At 41.5% G+C, this 20,005-nt stretch overlaps 1 protein-coding gene across 3 annotated transcripts in view; it reads right to left on the bottom strand.

Annotated features, from left to right (window-relative positions):
• VIT (vitrin) overlaps positions 1–20,005 on the bottom strand; it is a 127,651-nt gene that overhangs the window by 72,389 nt on the left and 35,257 nt on the right. For all 3 annotated transcript variants that reach the window (XM_038006790.2, XM_038006791.2, XM_038006792.2), the window contains exons 3-4: positions 19,858–19,923; positions 5,413–5,569 (exon numbers count right to left, since the gene is read on the bottom strand). In XM_038006790.2, coding sequence (XP_037862718.2) covers positions 5,413–5,569; positions 19,858–19,923 — 223 coding nt within the window. The remainder of the gene's footprint in view (positions 1–5,412; positions 5,570–19,857; positions 19,924–20,005) is intronic.

The raw sequence follows: 20,005 nt of genomic DNA, 5'->3' as shown, positions 1-20,005 counted from the left end.
AGCCTCAGCAATGGCGGGTGCCCCTCCCCCAGCCTCGCTGCCACCTTGCAGTTCAATCTCAGATTGTTGTGCTAGCAATGAGCAAGGCTCCGTGGGGATGGGACCTTCTGAGCCAGGCATGGGATATAATCTCCTGGTGTGCCATTTGCTAAGACCATTGGAAAAGTGCAATATTAGAGTGGGAGTGACCCCATTTTCCAGCTGCCCTCTGTCACAGTTTCTCTTGGCTAGGAAAGGGAATTCCCTGACCCTTATGCTTCCCAGGTGAGGCAATGCCTCACCCTGCTTTGGCTCACTCTTGGTGAGCTGCACTCACTGTCCACCCACTGTCCAACAAGCCCCAGTGAGATGAATCTTGTACCTCAGTTGGAAATGCAGAAATCACCCATCTTCTGCATTGCTCACGCTGGGAGCTGTAGACTGGAGCTGTTCCTATTTGGCCATCTTGGAACCAAAAAAAGTCTTAAAGGTAATCAAAGGGTCAGATCACCGACAAAGGGAGCCCCATCAGGCTAAAAGTGGACTTCTCAGCACAAGGTTTACAAGCCAGAAGAGATTGGGAGCCTATTCTCAGCATCCTTAAAGAAAATAAATTCCAATAAAAAATTTCATATTCTGCCAAACTAAGCTTCATAAGCAAAGGAGAAATAAAACACTTTTCAGATAAGCAAATGCTAAGGGAATTCATTGCCACTAGACAAGCCTTGCAAGAGGTCCTTAAGGGAGTTCTAAACATGGAAATGAAAGAATGATACCGGCTGCCACAAAAACACACATAAGTTCATAGCCCAGAGACCCTATAAAGCAACTACACAATCAAGTCTACAAAACAACCAGCTGACAACATTATGACCAGTCAAAACCTCATATATCAATATTAACCTTGAATGTAAATGGTCTAAGTGCCCCACTTAAAAGGCACAGTGTGGCAAGTTGGATTAAGAAACAAGATCCCACCATCTGCTGTCTTCAAGAGACCATCTCACACATCATAACACCCAGAGGCTCAAAGTAAAAGGATGAAGAAAGATCTACAGAGGTCACTATTCTTATATCAAATGTTAAACCAACAACAGTAAACAGACAAAGAAGGGTATTACATAATGATAGAGAGTTCAATTCAACAAGAAAACTATCCTAAATATATACACACCCAACATTGGAGCACCCAGATTCATAAAACAAGTACTTCTAGACCCATGGAAAGACTTAGACAGCCACACAATAATAGTAGGGGACTTCAACACCCCACTGGCAGAGTTAGATCATTGAGGCAGAAAACTGACAAAGAAATTCTGGACTTAAACTCAACACTTGATCAATTGGCTCTAATAGACATTTACAGAATACTCCACCCAACAACTACAGATATACATTCTTCTCATCTGCACGTGTAATATACTCTATGATTGACCACATGTTTAGCTATAAAGCAAGTCTCAATAAATTAAAAAAATTTGAAATTATACCAATCATACTCTTGGAACACAGTGCAATAAAAATAAAATCAATACCAAGAAGATCTCTCAAAGCCACACAACTACATGGAAATTAAACAACCTACTCCTGAATGACTTTTGGGCAAACAATAAAATTAAAGCAGAAATAAAAATATTACTGAAATTAATGAAAATATAGACATACATACCAAAACTTCTGGGATGCAGTGAAAACATTGTTGAGTGGAAAATTTATAGTACAAAAGGCCTACATCAAGAAACTCTAAATACCTTATATTAACAATCTAATATTGGCCAGGCGAGGTGGCTCACACCTGTAATCCCAGCACTTTGGGAGGCCGAGGCGGGCGGATCACGAGGTCAGGAGATTGAGACCATCCTGGCGAACATGGTGAAACCCCGTCTCTACTAAAAATACAAAAAAAAATTAGCTGGGTGTGGTGGCGGGCGCCTGTAGTCCCAGCTACTCGGGAGGCTGAGGCAGGAGAGTGGCGTGAACCCAGGAGGCGGAGCTTGCAGTGAGCCGAGATCGTGCCACTGCACTCCAGCCTGGGCGACACAGCGAGACTCCATCTCAAAAACAAAAAAACAAAAAAAACAACAACAAAAAATCTAATATCACATCTTAGAGGAAATAGAAAAATAAGAACACACTAACCTGGGAGAAAAGAAATAACTAAAATTAGAGCAGAACTAGGAAGAAATTGAAACCCTGAACAGCCCACTAACAAGTTCTGAAATTGAATTAATAAAAAACCTAGTATCCAGAAAAAGCCCTGGACCAGATAGATTCACAGCCAAATGCTACCAGAAGTACAAAGAGCTGGTACCAATGCTACTGAAACTGTTCCAAAATATCAAGGAGTAAGAAATCCTCCCTAACTCATTTTAAGAAGCCAACATCATCCTGATACCAAAACCCAGTTGAGACATGTGAAAAAAATAAAACTACAGACCAATATCTCTGAAGAACATAGATGCAAAAAATCCTCAACAGAATACTAGCAAACCAAATCCAGCAGCACATCAAAAAGCTAATTCACTGCAACCAAGTAGGCTTTATTCCTGGGATGGAAGGTTGGTTCAACATATGCAAATCAATAAAAATGATTTACCATATAAACAGAGTTAAAAACAAAAACCATATGATCATCTCAATAGACACAGAAAAAGCTTTTGATAAGATCCAACATCCTTTCATGATAAAAACTCCCAACTGGCTGGGCATTATAGGAATGTAACCTCAAAATTATAAGAGCCATCTATGACAAATCCACATCCAACATCATATTGAATGGGCAAAAGCTGGAAGCACTCCCTTGGAGAACTGGAACAAGACAAGGATGCTCACCCTCACCACTCCTATTTCAGATAGTACTAGAAGTCCTAGCCAAAGCAACCAGGCAAGAGAAATAAATAAAAGGCATTTAAATAGGAAAACAAGAAGTCAAACTATCTCTCTTCACTGACGATATGACTCTATACCTAGAAAACCCTGAAGACTCCACCAAAAGGCTCCTTAAGCTGATAAATGATTTCAGTAAAGTTTCAGGATACAAAACCAATGTACAAAAATCAGTAGCATTTCTGTATACAATAATGTTCAAGCTGAGAGCCAAATCAGAACCCAGTCCCATTTACAGTAGCCACAAGAAGAAGAAAATGCTTAGGAATACATATAACTAAGGAAAGTGAACGATCTCTACAAGGAGAACTATGAAATGCTCCCGGAAGAAGTCAGAGATGAAATGAACAAATGGAAAAATATCCCATGCTCATAGAGTGGAAGAATCAATATTACTAAAATGACTATACTGCCCAAAGCAATGTACAGATTCAACACTACTTTTATCAAACTACCAATGTACTTTTTCACAGAATTAGAAAAAACTATTCTAAAATTCATATGGAACCCAAAAATAGCCTGAAGAGCCAAAACAATTCTAAGCAAAAAGAAAAAAGCTGGAGGTATCCCATTATCAGATTTAATACTACAAGGCTACAGCAACCAAAACAATGTGGTATCAGTACAAAAACCAGACACATAGACAACGGAAAAGAATAGACAACTCAGGAATAAAGCCATACACCTGCAACTATCTGTCCTCAAAGTTGACACAAATAAGCAATAGGGAAAGGATTCCCTAGTCAATAAATGGTGTTGGGGATAACTGGCTGTCCATATGCAAAAGAATGAGACTGGACCCCTCCCTATCACCATATGCAAAAATTAACTCAAGATGGATTAAAGACTTACATATAATACTTCAAACTATAAAAATCCTGGAAGAAAACCTAGGAAATACCCTTCTCAACATTGGTCTTGACAAAGAATTTGTGCCTAAGTCCTCAAAAGCAATTGCAACAAAAACAAAAATTGATGAGCGGGATCTAATTAAACTAAAGAACTCTGCACAGCAAAAGAACTTATCAGTGGGGTAAACAGAAAACCTATAGAAAGAGAGAAAATATTTGCAAACTATGCATCCAACAAAGGTCTAATATCCAGAATCTATAAGGGACTTAAGCAATCGAACAAGCTAAAAACAACCACATTAAAAAGTGGGCAAAGGACACGAACAGGCACTTCTCAAAAGAAAACATACAAGCAGCCAACAAACATATTAAAAAATACTCATCATCACTAATCATCAGAGAAATGCAAATCAAAACTACAATGAGATACCATCTTACACCGGTCAGAATGGCTTTTGTTAAAAAGCCAAGAAATAATAGATATTGGTGGGCTGCAGAGAAAAGGGAATGCTTATACATTGTTGGTGGGAATGTAAATTAGTTCAGCCAATGTGGAGAGCAGTTTGGAGATTTCTCAAAGAACTAATGAACAACCATTTGACCCAGCAATCCCATTGCTGACTATATATACCCATTGCTAGGTATATACCAAAAGGAAAATAAATCTTTCTACCAAAAAGACACACGCAACAGTATGTTCATTGCAGCACTATTCACAATAGCAAAGACATGGAACGAACTGAGGTGCCTATCAGTGGTGGATTGGATAAAGAAAATGTGGTACATATACACCATGGAATACTATGCAGCCGTGAAAAAGAACAAAATTATGTCCTTTGCAGCAACATGAATGCAGCTGGAGGCCATTATCCTAAGTGAACTAATGCAGAGACAGGACACCAAATATTGCATGTTCTCACTTATAAGTGGGAACTAAGCATGGGGTACTCATGGATGAAAAGATGGAAATAACAGACACTGGGGAATACAAGAAGGGGGAGGGAGGGAGGCAAAGCCTGAAAAGCCACCTATTTGGTACTATGCTCACTTCCTGGGTGATGGGTTCAGTTGTACTCCGAATCCCAGCATAATGTAATATGCCTTTGTAACAAACCTGCACATGTACACCTGGAATCTAAAATAAAAGTTTAAAAAAAGGGCAATGTCTCAGTGACCTGTGGGATAATTTGAAGTACTGTGACATAAAGTTTCACAAGGAGAGGCTGGGGCAAGGGCAAACAAGAATATTTGGAGACAATTGCTTAAAATCCCCAAATTTGATGAAATATATAAGCTCTATGACTCTCAATCAGGATAACAAAGAAAACTCCACAAGAGCACACTATAACCACATTTTCCAGAACAAATGATAAAGAGAAAATCTTAAAAGTAACCAAAGGAAAATGACACATTATGTATAGAGGAACAAAGATAAAAAAATGAATACAGACTTGTCATCTGAAACTATGCAAGGAGACAATGAAGCATAATACAGTACTAAATGAAAGAAGAAAAAATAACTGTTGGCTAGATTTCTATATCCAGTAAAAATACTCTTTAAATGAAGATTAAATGAAGATTTTGAGCTAAAAAAAATTTGTATATTTTTGCTTCCTAAATATGGCAACCTTGCATGAGGGCTCCCTCCCAACACCTTAATTCCTAGTTAGTTATTAAGTAGCTCAGAGCCACTCACCTGTGGACAGCAGCACCACACACACTGGAGTAGGATGCATACACGTCAGTGCCATAAACATGGAATTTGGGGTCTTGGCATCCTGCTGGACATTTCACAATGAACTCAGGATTGATGATCTTTCCGGCTTTGACATCGCAGTTGATCTGAGGCACAGCTGGGAATACAAAATGAGGTCAAAATTACAGCTTGTCCTATTAGTTTATCTATGGGGTGACTCTGTTAGGTCTTAACTATTGACTTACTTAATCTCTAAAAGCCAGAGCCTGGGCTGACTCTACATCCCCTCCCTGTAGTGAAAGCAAAGATGTGATTAGGACGTTTCCCAGACCAAAAGAACCACAATGACCATTCATTGCCTTTAACCTGCTGAGAACAAAAGCAAAAGGCTGATTCCTGTGCTTATTGAAATAATCAATTAACAAAGCAGAGATCTCTGAGAAAAGACTACCCACCTCCAGTGGCCAGAAATGTTATCTTGAGTCAAGGCAGGAGAGTACTGGTTTTTCAGATGCTCTGTAGCTAACCCAGAAAAAACTCTCATCCAACCTTACAGAAGGAAGGAAAAGTATTCCAGGAAGGGCATACAGCGGGAGCATCAGAGTTAGGAATGACCTGGACAAAGTTGGCTTTCTGGGTGGGAGCTCCATTATGGGGCCTGGTGGGTGGATGGTAGATTGGTAGGAATGAACCAAATTAAGAAGGCTTGCATGCTCGTGTTCTGTGTAGGATGTGGGAGGCAATGAAAGACTTTTGGACAGGGAAGATACGTCAAAAACATGATATTTTGTCTTGATCCTAGAGGTTCCTCTAGGCTTAGATCTGAAATCATAATGGGAGAGATCTTTTCTTATCTGCCTGGTGGAAAGCTGGGAACTCCCCAGCTGAGCATCCAGGGGAAGCTCATTCATTCTTTCCTCCCTCTGTTTTGGCTATGCTATTGCTACTGCCAGCCTTGCGCTATCCAGTAGGCAAGTCTGAAGCTGAAAGGTTGTCTGGGGATGAGGTGGAGTAGATGCTCTATTGACTGTATCCAAGAAGGGGTAGGACTGCATATTCCCTGCAAAGATTTTTCCTCAATAACTCCTGAAGGAAAAGGTCCCCTAGAGAACACTTTACTGGTGCCTTTTGATCTGGGAATGTATTCAGTTCTGGCCCCCATTCTTCAGAAGGGACTTTAAAACTTGAGCACAGTACAAAGAGGCAGCATGCTTGGGAATGGTCTGGAAACTACCAAATGAAAGGGATTGTTTGTAGAAATGGTCATTTGAACATGAGGAAGCAAGAATTGGAGGCAACTGATAGTTATCTTCACAAGTAGGATTGTTGTGTGCTGTGATGCCAGAGGGTGAGCTAGAACTTAAAGAACAGAGTTTCTATAGAGGCAAATTTTGCCAAGAAGAACTTTCTAGGAACTGAAATTGTCCATGAAGGAATGAGCTGCCTCAGGAAGCAGTGAGTGGGGTGTTGGTAGAAGTATGCAAGTGGAGACTGAATAGTTATAGAGAGGATTTCTACATTGGGTGAGAAGTCGAATAAAACCCCTCCCAATCCTAAGAGTCTGTAATCCATAGACTCTTGGATCCAGGAGCTCTGCCAGGCCACCCACCCTCTAACTGGGTTCCTGAGATGGTCTCAGAGTTGCTAATGGCTTCCAGCTGTATCCAAAAAGCATGTTCTTTTTTAACCCTTGTGTACCTGAATGAGGAGAACCGTATTTCATCCAGGCTGGAGAGAGAACTGAAGTTTTCTGCTCTTTTCTTAAATACCCATCCCAGCCAATCTTTGCTACTCAGGGCTGGGCCAACAGGGAACTTCTCCTGGGAACCAAGGGGTTGAGTTTGATCACAGGCTTAAGCAATTTGTGGTTTACATTAAGAAGTAGAGCACTGTGCTTAAAACAGTTTTGTGGTTTCATTCTCCCCATCAAAGGTTGCCTCCTCACCGGCTATTTTCTTCTTACCTTTCATTCTTTTAAACTCTGATACTCAAGGCTGCATTTACTATTTTGAGTCTCAGAGTATTTTTTAAAGGCAAATTTTGGGATGAAGATGCCAGTGTGGTCTGTTTTCAAATTAGTGAATTGTTCGATTCCTGGATGTAACTGTGTGTTCAACTCTCCTCTTTTCCCCAGATCATGTCCTCACTCCCAAATGTATCTCCTCCCTTAGAGGTAAAGAAAATGAAAGATTTCTTCTTTGTTCTTAGTTCTTTGAAATAGGAGGTGACAAGCTGTGTGCGTTGAGATTAAATTTTGATGTGACTCTGGCACTCTCAGATTTTGAATCTCCCGTCAGACCAACTAAATATTTTGGGGTTGTGTAAACCAGTCTCTATCTGGAAGCTTATTTCACGAGTATTAGACAATGATCAAACCTGTTGAAAGACTTCAGGGTGCACATGTTACATGCAGTAGGATTTTCCATGAAATAATTGATTTAAAAGACAAGGGAAAATGTCACATTTTACTTCCCGCTAATCGATTTTCCCTCCTTTCTTTAAGGGGGCATTTGTTTTTTGTTTGCTTGTTTAGTTTGTCTTTTTGTTTTCCCCTCTACAAAGCTCAGGGAAGTACCTTAAATAAGATGTGCTTTATCTGCACCTAACCAGATTAGCAAAATTGGTGAATTCACTCACTAATTTGTCCCACAGGGGGAAAAAATGAAATCAGGCACATGTGTTCATGCACTTTGAAAAAACAAGGAGCAGGCCGGGCGCGGTGGCTCAAGTCTGTAATCCCAGCACTTTGGGAGGCCGAGATGGGCGGATCACGAGGTCAGGAGATCGAGACCATCCTGGCTAACACGGTGAAACCCCGTCTCTACTAAAAAAATACAAAAAAACTAGCCGGGCGAGGTAGCGGGCGCCTGTAGTCCCAGCTACTCGGGAGGCTGAGGCAGGAGAATGGCGTAAACCCGGGAGGTGGAGCTTGCAGTGAGCCGAGATCCCGCCACTGCACTCCAGCCTGGGCGACAGAGCAAGACTCCGTCTCAAAAAAAAAAAAAAAAAAGAAAAAAAAAAAAGAAAAAACAAGGAGCAATGGCAAAGTGTGGCTAAAGGTAAAAAATTTGTTAAATTTATACAGAAAATTAAGCTGGAGAGAGTGAACTAGTTAAATTTTGCAGAGTGATTGCCAAAATTATTAAAAAGTGTAATGTCTATGTTCAGCCAGGAAAAAGCAGGCATTTGCATCTTTCTGGCAGCTCTTCTTTAAGTATATGGAAACTATGGTTTGTTTCTTCACTATTTTCCCAGTTATTTGTGAGGTAGTCTGTTTTCTTGTAACAGTCAAAGAATCTTCCACCTCTCCAATGAAGGCCTGAATGAAACGAATCTTGGCCTTTCCTCTGAACGTCTTTGAACTATTCAGCGCTTGCCGCTTAGGTTTTCCTTTCTTCCTCTTTCTTTGGTTGTTAAGGTTTATTCATATCTCCCTTCCCCCTTCTCTGAGTTTGATCCTAGAAGTGCAGAAAATCAGATTTTCTTAAGAAGACACGTTTAAATTAAGGCAGCTCGGGAAGTATCATTCTTAGGTCTAAAGGGAGCAGGAAGACATTTGGCAAATGCCAGAACAGTCAGAGGGGAATGCTGTGTCCCCACAGCTAACCTCAGGTGAAAAATTATTTGTAGATTCTAAAAAGAACTTATTCTAGAACACTTGAAGAAAGCAAGACAGAAGCCTCTTCTATTCCTTCCTGACTGGACAGTTGCTGGCGTCCATGAGGGAAAGTCTACACCAAAGTCACAGAGAGCTGTGGGGAGCCCAGACCTCTTCAGTGGAACCTTTGCACAGAAACCTGTTGCTTGGCCACCTGCTCTGCTTCTCCCTTTGTGCCCCCACCCACTCTCTCATATGATTACTTAAGATAATCTTGCCTTCTCATAGACACGCTCACTTTCTTATCAGAAATCACATTAGAGCATCTCAGTATCTGCCAAGGGTTCCTTCCCTAAGGCCCTTGGAACTAGCCACAGGGAAAAGAGAACCACTTGCAAATCAGATCGAATTGTAGGATTACCTTTAGGTCACCGAGGTTTATGCGTCTGCTGTAGTGATCTCACAAGAGTTCCTGGGCAAAAGGTCTCATCTCAGAACAAAAAACTGGTGCTATCTGAGTTAATTTTTAGTACAAAATTAGAATCTGAGAGCAATAACTGCAAATATTTCTGCTGTTGGTTGGCTAATAACAGTGATTATTAGATGATGTCACGTACAATAAGCCAACTATGTAGTAGGCCACATCAAACTGTAGATTCCTTATTTTGCCACTCATCTTTTCAGTGATCTCAGGCAAGCCACATTGCTTCTGGAAAACAAGTTTCCTTATCAACAAGCAATCATCGTAAGCTTGCCTCATGCCTGTTAATAAGGAAAAATTATTATTTTTATTTTTTAATGAAGAAGAATTATAACATAAAAAAGCACTTATGCATGAAAACTTTTAATATTAAACTTAATTTTATTGGACTGTGATATTCAACTAGAGTGAAATCCTGTTTTTAAGAGAATTATGCAGAAAGTCCTTAGTTTAATGAAATAAAAATATCATTAATCTGAAGATGGATGCATTGTTCTCCTTGATCTTGACATCTAGGTCATTTTAATTCTTCCTTTGTAGCACCTTCTTTTGCAAAGCATTCTTATCTATTTTTCTTAAACAGTCTTTGATCACATTGAATCTTTGCTCAAAAACCACACTAGGTTTTTGCTGCCATTAGGAAAAATTCCAAAATCCTTAAGGCCTTTCCACAGTTTCTTCCACGGAACGTCTGGGCTTGCCAATACTTGCAATAAAGTCTCTACTTTCTGAATGCATATTGTCTTGCACACTTAGCTTGAATCATTTCTCACATCTGAAACCATTTTTCCTTTCATCTGTTTGAATGTTACTATCTTTTAAGTCCCGGTTCCAGTTAACATCTTCATTCATCTACTAGAATATAAAATTCATGAGGGCAGGGACTTTTGTCTGTTTTGTTCACCGCCGTTCAAGAGAATGTCTGCTGAAAGAATAAATGGATGGATTGAGTGATTGGATGACAGAGGGTAACTGGCCTGTGGCAACACAGTTTTGGGGCAGCTGCAGAAGTTTGTGTCTCTAAAAGTACATATTTTAGTTTATGAAGGACCCTAATACAGGTTCTTTCACTTGGTCCTTACAAAACCCTAAAAGGCGTTAGTCCTCATTTTTCAGAGAGGCAAGTTAATTTGTTCAATTAACAATTGAACAGTTGTTCAGATATCAAGCGGCAGAACTAAGACCTGAACTCAGGCCTGTAAACCCAAAGCCTTGCCAGTTCCACCTGGTTGCCACTTGCATGACTAAAGGGAAGAAGTAAAACTGCAGCTTCTCTAGTCTAATCTTACAGGCTTTTCTGAACTTGACGATTGCTGACAACCTCTAGTGGGTGAATGCAGTATATATCTGACAAATATGTTTGTTTGTGTGCGTGTGTGTGTGTGTTTATGTGAATACATGCATGCATCTGTGCATTTACCCCAAATACCTGCAAAGTAATTCTTCTAGTGTAATTTTCCATTGTATTGTTTTCCCGTTATTTCTGAGAATTGCCGGTAGCGTCTACTCAACTGAAAATTTGTAACACAGAGAGTCTCTGCCTTCTTTCTCCTCCACATATCAGAAGAAGGGCTAGAAAGTTAATCTTCTTCCTTTTTCATGGTCTAAGAAAGGGCCCACATACCAATCTGTGGAGAACCCACCAGTGTTAGCACCAGGTGTCTAAGAAGCAAGCAAACACTGGGGATTACTTACAAGTTGCTACACATAAAACTACCCAAGAAGCTGTGTGCATGCTATACCAAATCTTACAACCACGGAGCTGTATTTCTCTTCATCAGTGTCCAATGTACTAAGTAACTAAGTCCCAGAACAATGACCTCTTCATGCCCAAGGCAGTAGGTTCAGGAATCATCTACTCTTTCAAGGTTGATTGCAAAAATCTTTCCATGCCTTATAAGGAATTAAGATTAATTCAGTGGAGAGAACTATGTGAATTACATGTTGTACATTTCACCCCAAATTAAGTCTATTTCAACAGACTCCAATGTAAATGGAAATATTTCAGAATGTAGCTCTACTGCCTGTGGAGAATATCTTGTTTATCTCACTGATTGTTGTCTTCGTCACATAAATTTCCTGCTTAGAAAACTCTCAGGAGTCCCCGCCCTCTAGTGAATGACAAAGAAAAAAGGCTTCTCAGATTGACATTTCCTGGTGGGTCCTAATCCACCTTCCAGATGTATTTCCATGACTCCCCAACACTTAAACCCACCATGCCATTCACTGCCTCCTGACCTCATCCTCTACTTGCTTCCCATGGTATCTGGGCTAAGTCCACCTAGAAAGCCCTTTCCCAACCTCTGCCTGTAAAAATTCACTTATTTTTCAGGTCTTATCTTGAACATTCTTTCATAAGACCAGCAGGAGTCCTATTGTAGACTCCACGTTTGTTATTCTCCTATAGAATTTGCCACATTTTGCTTTATTTTATAGTGGCTTTTGTTGTTATTGTTCATTTCTCCATACATCCAACAATTACCTAATGAACACTGATTGGATCTTCATGGTACTTTTGGTCTTCCTGGGAAGACAGACTGTATAAAAAAAGCTCTTAAAGTAATATGTGGTAAATAGAGACAGTCCCTGATTTACAATGATTTAACTTAAGATTTTTCAACTTTATGAAAGGTTTTTCAGGGTATTACATGCATTTGTGACCTACTATGGGCTTATCAAAGTACAACCCCATTGTAAGTCAAGGAGCATCAGTACTTGATGGAGAAATGCAGTGCATACAGGAGGCATCTAACCTAGTTCTGAGTGTGTGTTGAGGATAGGGTTTGGGTCCAGCAGGGCTTTCCTTTGCATGCTTTTGTTTTGCCTTATACAAGATTGATGCTTTCTGAGGTCACAGACTTTGCAGGATGGGCAGCCAGTAACACATTGCATGGAATCATCAATGGCTCCCATCTGCATAATGTAATCTCATCTAACACCACTTTGGACAAAGGCCATTGCTTCCGGGGCTCTTCTGCAGCTCCATTATGTGTGAAAAGCCATTGATGAGATTTTACAACTTAAAAGCTTTTCTCCCTCTAGCACAGACACTCTGCCAGGCAGGAATTGTTCTAGAGTCTGGTGGACATAATTTATGTGAAAATATATGATGTGTTTATTACAGTATGGACTGAAAGACTCATAAGTTAAAGAGTAGGCCTTTTTTGAATGTGTAACCTACACATAAATGAAATTAATCCTTAAAATGTGTAAGGTACTATGACTGCCTTAGGAGAAGTGTGTTATGAACACACCTAAGCCCTTCAATCTTTATTTGTAGCCTTAAACAATCAAGAAAAATGCAGCCACATTTTGGTAATTTGTTAGAAAGTGCTTGAGTAGGTTTATGCTGACTAAACCTACTACTGAGGTGCCTCTGGCTAAGGTTAGATCTATGACTCTAAGACTTATCGGGAAAATGAGAGCCTTGAAAATGTCACCTCTAAAAATAAAGTGATAAAACTCTCATTACTGCAGTAAGGTAAACTTTACCTTGGATTAAACAGCCCGTTCATTTATTAAGTCATTAACTTACGTTTCTTCCCATTGTATTTTTTCCATCTCACTATTCTAAGAAGGTAGACAGGCTCATGTTTTCCCACCTCTGGATCTCAAGATTGCAGGAGAGAGGGCAGTGGGTCGCAAAGACAGCACTCTCTCTGGGCTTTGAAAAGTAGACTCTCCAAATTCCCCTTGTTTCAGGGGATTGGGCTTGTTCAGCCCAAAGACTGATGGAGACACAATGATCTTCTGTGACTGGGAAGGTGGGAGTGGCCAAATAGGTTCCAGTAAAGGAAACATCCCTTGCCCTAGCAGCTGCTTTGAGGAGCACCACCTCAGGGCAGCACCTGGTGTGATGCACCTTGGGGTGGACATTTAGGTACAGGGCTTCCCCACCTCTGCCAATATCCCATCATCCAGGAAGCAGTAGGGTTGCCCACTTTCCAAAGATAACATGGACTTGGACGCTGAGTAGCTGACCACCCTGAATCTTCTAGACTGCACAAGCTCTCTCTGCTGGAGCAGAAAGGGAGGAAGCCCTGTAATTAAGGAATTTGAATTCCACCCCCTACCCCAACAATTGGCAGTTTGGAGTCAGACTTAATTTGATTTTGAAAATAATGTGATAAGCCAAATATGGTGGGATAAAATTGTATCCAATACAACTGAGCACATAAAAGCAAAATATTAGCTTAGAATGAATGGGCCTATGGGTTTGTGGAGTAGAGCTGTGAGAATCCATCCAATTGCTTTTTATATCTTTGTTTTTCTTCTTCGTAAGACCCCCATGCCAGATTATTTTCTTTTTTCTTTCTTTTCTTTTCTTTCCTTTTTTTTTTTTTTTTTTTTTTTGAGACAGAGTCTTGCTCTGTCACCCAGGCTGGAGAGCAGTGGTGTGGTCTTGGCTCACCGCAACCTCCGCCTCCTGGATTCAAGCAATCTGCCTCAGCCTCCCAAGTAGCTGGGATTACAAGTGCCTGCCACCACACCCGGCTAATTTTTGTATTTTCAGTAGAGATGGGGTTCCACCATGTTGGCCAGGATGGTCTGGAACTCATGACCTCAGGCAATCCGCCCGCCTTCGCCTCCCAAAGTGCTAGGATTACAGGTGTGAGCCACTGCACCTGACCTGCCAGATTATTTTCAACACGCTCTTAAATATTACCTTCTTGGTCCAGAGGGCCCCCCACCAGTGGTGCTAAGTAACATCCGTGAGGGGCACTGGAGGCCATGGACAGACGAAAGAAATGCAAAGAAGGAAAAAGGGGTGAGAAGACAAAGAAGTGAAAAAGAAGGGAAAGTAGAGAGGAGAGAAAGAGGTAACTACCAAAATCAGTGGGAACCCTATAAGTAGGCAGAATAAATGTACTGGAATGGCAGGCGTTTTCAAGCCAAGCCCAAGGAAGACAGTTATGCTCTTCTCCTTCTCCCATTTTCCCCATATGTTTTCTACTTTACTTTCTACTTAGTCAGCCTTTGATTAAGCAACACCCTCATCCGTTGCCAGGCAACAGACACCTCATTCTTTAGTCCCACCCAGCTCAAGAGGAGGCCACTGGGGAAACATAAGGGTTTGAACCTCACCCAGACCTGGGTTTCAAATGCGGCCCTGCCAACTAGTGTCACTCAGGTACTAGATCCTCAAGAGTCTAGGAGAGTGCCCCCTGTCTAGGAGGGGTCAGGAAATTAATCACTGACCAACACTACCAAATTACCTTCTCCCTGTTATTTGACTTAAAACTTCCGGGTCGTGAAGACTGTGAGTCTTGAAAAAACACTGGTGAAAATTGAGGGCTTCTAAAAGAGAGGTTAGAGGGCACTAAAGGGAACCTACCTAAATGGTTTCTCATTCATATCTGCAAGAAGCCCTTCTCTCTCTAGTCCACTGGTTATCACATTTTACAAGGCCTCAGAATCACCTGGAGAGGTGGTTAAAGCACAAACTGCTGGGCCCACCCTTGTAGTTTTTGACTCAGGATGTCTGGGCCGGGTGAGACAAAAGGTCCCGGATGATGCTGATGCTGCTGATCCAGGAGTCACACATTGAGAACCACTGACCTAGTCCTATCTCACATTAAAGCTAAAGTGATTTGTTTAAAGCCCTGCTTTTATCATTTCACTTTCTGTTTAAAACTCTTCAATAGCATCCTGTAAGATACATTTTGAGGTATCGACGCTAACGGTTAGATGATCAAGCTTTTTTTGTTTAGTGAAGAGGAGAGAAGCCATTGCACCTTGACCACCCTGTCCTCTTAGAATGTTTTCTTAAAGACATAAGACATAAGAAGCCAGCCTTTTGATTTTACAATGCGAGGACTCTGGCCTTCTGTAAGGATCTGTAAGCCCTTACCTCCAGAACGGCAAGAGAAATTGTAATTGTCGTCTTCCAACTTACTATATAAAGTTGTGTGAAATTCTGTCCAGACTTTGTACACACTTTCATACTATCTGCATATGCATGTAAATCTGTAATGCTTACTCACAAGTTGTGTTCTCTCTCTTCTCTCTTCATATCTTCAAATAGTGCTACAAAGGAGTTGTTGTTAATGTTGGCAGGGTTGTTTCATTTCCCTAACACAACCTGCCTTAACACTTTACTATTCTCTGAGGACCATGCTCCTTTTATAGGGGTGGACCCCTGCCAACCTTGCCTGATGCAATTAGATTCTCTCTCCCAGGAATTTGGGATCAGGACTGAGAGACATGATCTGGAGAGAGAGAGAGAGAGAGCGAGAGAGAGAAAGAGAGAGATGCACAGAGAGAAGAGTCAGGGGTGCCGGTTCCTGAGGCCTTTCCATCTGCAGTCCAACCCGACGGAGTTACAGCTGCATTTCCTGCCTTGGGTTCTGTGAGCTACCCCACGTCCTGCCCAAATACCCCTTTTTGCTTAAGCAGATTGGCCTTGGAGTTCTGCTAATTGCAACCAAAATAACCCACATGAAGATACTTCCCACTGCCCTCTCGATGAGGTCCAGATCCCCTGAACATGGCAGCAAAGCTCTTCACCATCTGGTGTCTGTTTGCTTTCCATCTTTTTCCTCAACACATTCACCTTCTACTCTCTATTTCTGTATGTTGAACTACTTTTTAGCTTTTTCTACTCTTCAGGACTTGGGCACGACATGTTCTTTCTGCTTATTGCACTCTTTTCTCCTCGTCTTTGCCTGGCCAATCCCTATTTGGCCTTTAGAATCAGTGTGTGTCATTTTCTCCAGGAAGCCCTCCCAGATACACAAATTCTTTTCCTAACTCTCTGAGTACCTTTAGCTCCTCTTGTCCTAGCACGTATATGGACATTATCATTGCCTGTTGACTTGTCTTTCTTCCATCTTAGATTGTGAGCTCTGTGAGGGCATAGGTAGATTCTGGATTGCTTTTGTTTCTGGGTATCTAACACAGTGCCTGGTACTTGGCCAGCACCCAATAAATACTTGTCAAATGAATGAATAATGTGCCTTCCTTGCTGTCAGTCACCTCCCCCAGCAGCAGACTGACAATGTTGAATATAAAAAAGAAAGAAAGAAAGAAAAAGACTTTGGCCTCAAGCTATAGACTATGATTTGGAAATACTCTGGAGATCGAGAATCAGATATCTCCATGGTTTGGGAATATCCAATTACTTTCATTGTATCTTTTTTTCCCTATTTAATAATTGTGCCAGAGTTTCTAATTAGAGAAAAGACCTCATGCATTTATTGATTCCAATGTGCTGCATCACTAGGGAGATTTTGAGAATAAGGCTGGAATTTAGCATATCAGAAATTCAATCCATTTGAGATCTCTCAAAGAGGTTTGCCCTTGGGTCATTTAGCACAGACTTTCATAGTGACTGCAAACTGTTGTCATGGTAATCATGGAACCTTTCATGATTTTTGTATATGAGTTAATGAAGACACTGGAAACAGCCCAAAGGACTTCATATTTGGGCGTGCATTTGTCTCCATATTAACCTAATCATTGTTTTGAACACACATCTGCCCCAGGGCCGTTCCTCTTGGCTCTTGGTCCTGACAGAAATAAATAAACAACTGATTCCTTTTTAGTATTTCAGACTAGGAGGCTGTGGATGGTTGCCCTTTTGGTCTCATTTCAACAGGAAATCTCACATGGAAGGTTTAAAAGAGCAGAAGAAAAAAGAGGCTGTGTGAAGCAAATCTTTCTTTTATTTCAAATGATTAATGTGGCTGATTTCAAGGTACCTAAATTTAATGCCTATAAAGAAGGTTTCAGTTGTGGAGAGCACAGAACATTGACTGTATATAAAGCCTTTTTTAATGGTTCTTTATAAACACACTTTAACTTAAGCTTCCATCAGGCCTACAGATTTGGATACAGATATCCCAGTGTGCTTACAATATTTGAGTGTGAGTTTTCCATCTGTGTCTTCTGTGAGTTATTTCCCAATATCCATTCTTCTCTTTTTTCTTAGTAATAATACCCCTTATTACTTTTAGCAAGGGACATGGATGTTTAAAATCAAGACATGGCTGGGCGTGGTGGCTCACGCCTGTAATCCCAGCACTTTGGGAGGCCAAGGCAGGTGGATCACGAGGTCAAGAGATCGAGACCATCCTGGCCAACACGGTGAAACCCTGTCTCTACTAAAAATACAAAAAATTAGCCGAGCGTGGTGGCGGGTGCCTATAGTCCCAGCTACTCAGGAGGCTGAGGCAGGAGAATGGCGGGAACCCAGGAGGCGGAGGTTGCAGTGAGCTAAGATCGCACCACTGCACTCCAGCCTGGTGACAGAGTGAGACTTCATCTCAAAAAAAAACAAAAACAAAAAACAAGACATTTCCCACTCTCCCTTACTGCTGGCCAATAGTACTTAAAGAGAGGGGTTATATTGAACTTTCTGGATGTAGCTTTAAAGGGAGCTATTGAGAGTGGTAGGAGGCAGCCAAACGCCTAGGTAGATAGGGGTGGGTCCCTGGTGAAACCCCACCTCCAAGGCAAAGACAGTTCAAAGCCTGAAAGCCAAGCTACAAATTAAATCCTCAGACTGGATTGAGAACCCGTCTTCCTGTTTGGTGTGCTTTCCTCTGATGGATCCCCACCCTTCACGTGTTTTACATATACCTACCCTTTTTCTTTTTTTTTTTTTTTTTTTTTTTTTTTTTGAGGCGGAGTTTCGCTCTGTCGCCCAGGCTGGAGTGCAGTGGCCGGATCTCAGCTCACTGCAAGCTCCGCCTCCCGGGTTCACGCCATTCTCCTGCCTCAGCCTCCCGAGTAGCTGGGACTACAGGCGCCCGCCACCTCGCCCGGCTAGATTTTTGTATTTTTTAGTAGAGACGGGGTTTCACCGGGTTAGCCAGGATGGTCTTGATCTCCTGACCTCGTGATCCGCCCGTCTCGGCCTCCCAAAGTGCTGGGATTACAGGCTTGAGCCACCGCGCCCGGCCATACCTACCCTTTTTCTAATTGGTTTTCTACACTGTCATGCCCACCTTTGAGTGGTGTCTTTGCTGTAACCTTTTTTGCATACTCACAAACCAATCAGCACATACTCCCCATTCTGAGTCCGTAAAAGTCCCCAGACACAGCCACATTAGGGACTTTCATGCCTTTGGGTAGGAGAACCACCCCTCACTTCCCCTCTCTGCTGAGAGCTCTTCCTTCACTCAGTAAAATTCTCAGCCCTCCTCACCCTTCAATGTCCAGCTTATTCTCATTCTTCTTGGGCATGGTACAAGCGCTTGGCAACTGCTGAACATGAGTTTAAGCTGTAACACAGGTGTGCTGGGGCATGCTAGCATGGCCGAGCAAGGCCCAGGTGAAGCATCACTGGCTGGGGGTCCCTGGCTTGCAAAATGACTGAGAAGAAAAATCCTGCATCACTATTATGTGCCTTTCTTCATCTCTTCCTACTGACTGGAATGTGGACCTGATGGATGGAGCTGGGGCAGCCATTTTGGGCAATGAATTGGGAGCCACATTGGAAATGGCAGAATTAGAAGCCAGAAGTCTGGGTCCCTGGAGATTGTGGAACTTCCATAAAAGCCAAGACCACGAGAGAGAAAGAAACTGCAGTCTTAAGTAAGCATCTATTATTCAAGATTTTCTTCTTTTTTTTTGGACACAGTCTCACTCTGGTCCAGGCTGGAGTTCAGTGGTATGATCTGGGCTCACTGCAACCTCCATCTCCCAGGTTCAAGTGATTCTTATGCCTCAGCCTCCCCAACAGCTGGGATTACAGGCATGTGCCATCAGGCCTGGCTAATTTTTGAATTTTTAATAGAGACGCCATGTTGATCAGGCTGGTCTCAAACTCCTGACTTCAAGTGATCTGCCCATCTCAGCCTTTCAAAGTGCTGAGATTACAGGTGTGAGCCACCACCCTTGCCCTTATTCCAGATTTTCTGTCATCTAATCTTAATTGATACACCACTCAAAAGTGAAATTTATTTTTTCTCCTTCCATTGATTGGGTGTGAAATTGCATGGGCTTTTTTGCGAGATTTGCCTTCTGATCCCAGGGTCTGTTGGAAGGTGGGCAGGTTTGCTAGACCTTTGCATTAGCCAAAATAAGTTCTCTGGTACGGGGAATTGAGACAACATTTCAGTGTCAGGGCTAAGCTTATTCCACTTAGCCATAGAGACATACTGTTGCCTGGTCTCTGTATGTGTATTTTGAGTTTTTCTAGTGCAAGGGAACTACATATCCTTTACCCTAAAGTCAGGGCTCCTATCTCAAACACTTTTTGGAATGTGGTAGGGGATAAGACTTATCACTAATCAGTCTGAGTAGAAATTAGTTGAGATAGAGACAAAAACCAAACCAAAACAAAAATTATCTAAAGCAAGTATAATAACCTTCCATGGGAGAGACGAGCCTTATGCCAGCAAGGAATTGTGATTTTACTTACTGAACTTGGGCCTTTTAATCTTCTTTGACGTTTCTTTGTTTGAATGTACTCCAGTCACCAGCAAAACTACATAAAGAAAAATTTTAAAAATTTAGTCAATATTATTTTACCTAAATGCTGTCTCTTTTGACTCATATTTGCTTTGATC

Source organism: Chlorocebus sabaeus, chromosome 14, assembly GCF_047675955.1.
Source record: "Chlorocebus sabaeus isolate Y175 chromosome 14, mChlSab1.0.hap1, whole genome shotgun sequence".
NCBI lineage: Eukaryota > Metazoa > Chordata > Mammalia > Primates > Cercopithecidae > Chlorocebus > Chlorocebus sabaeus.
The sequence above is the reverse complement of the archived record's forward strand: the minus strand, read 5'-3'. Positions and strand labels throughout refer to the sequence as shown.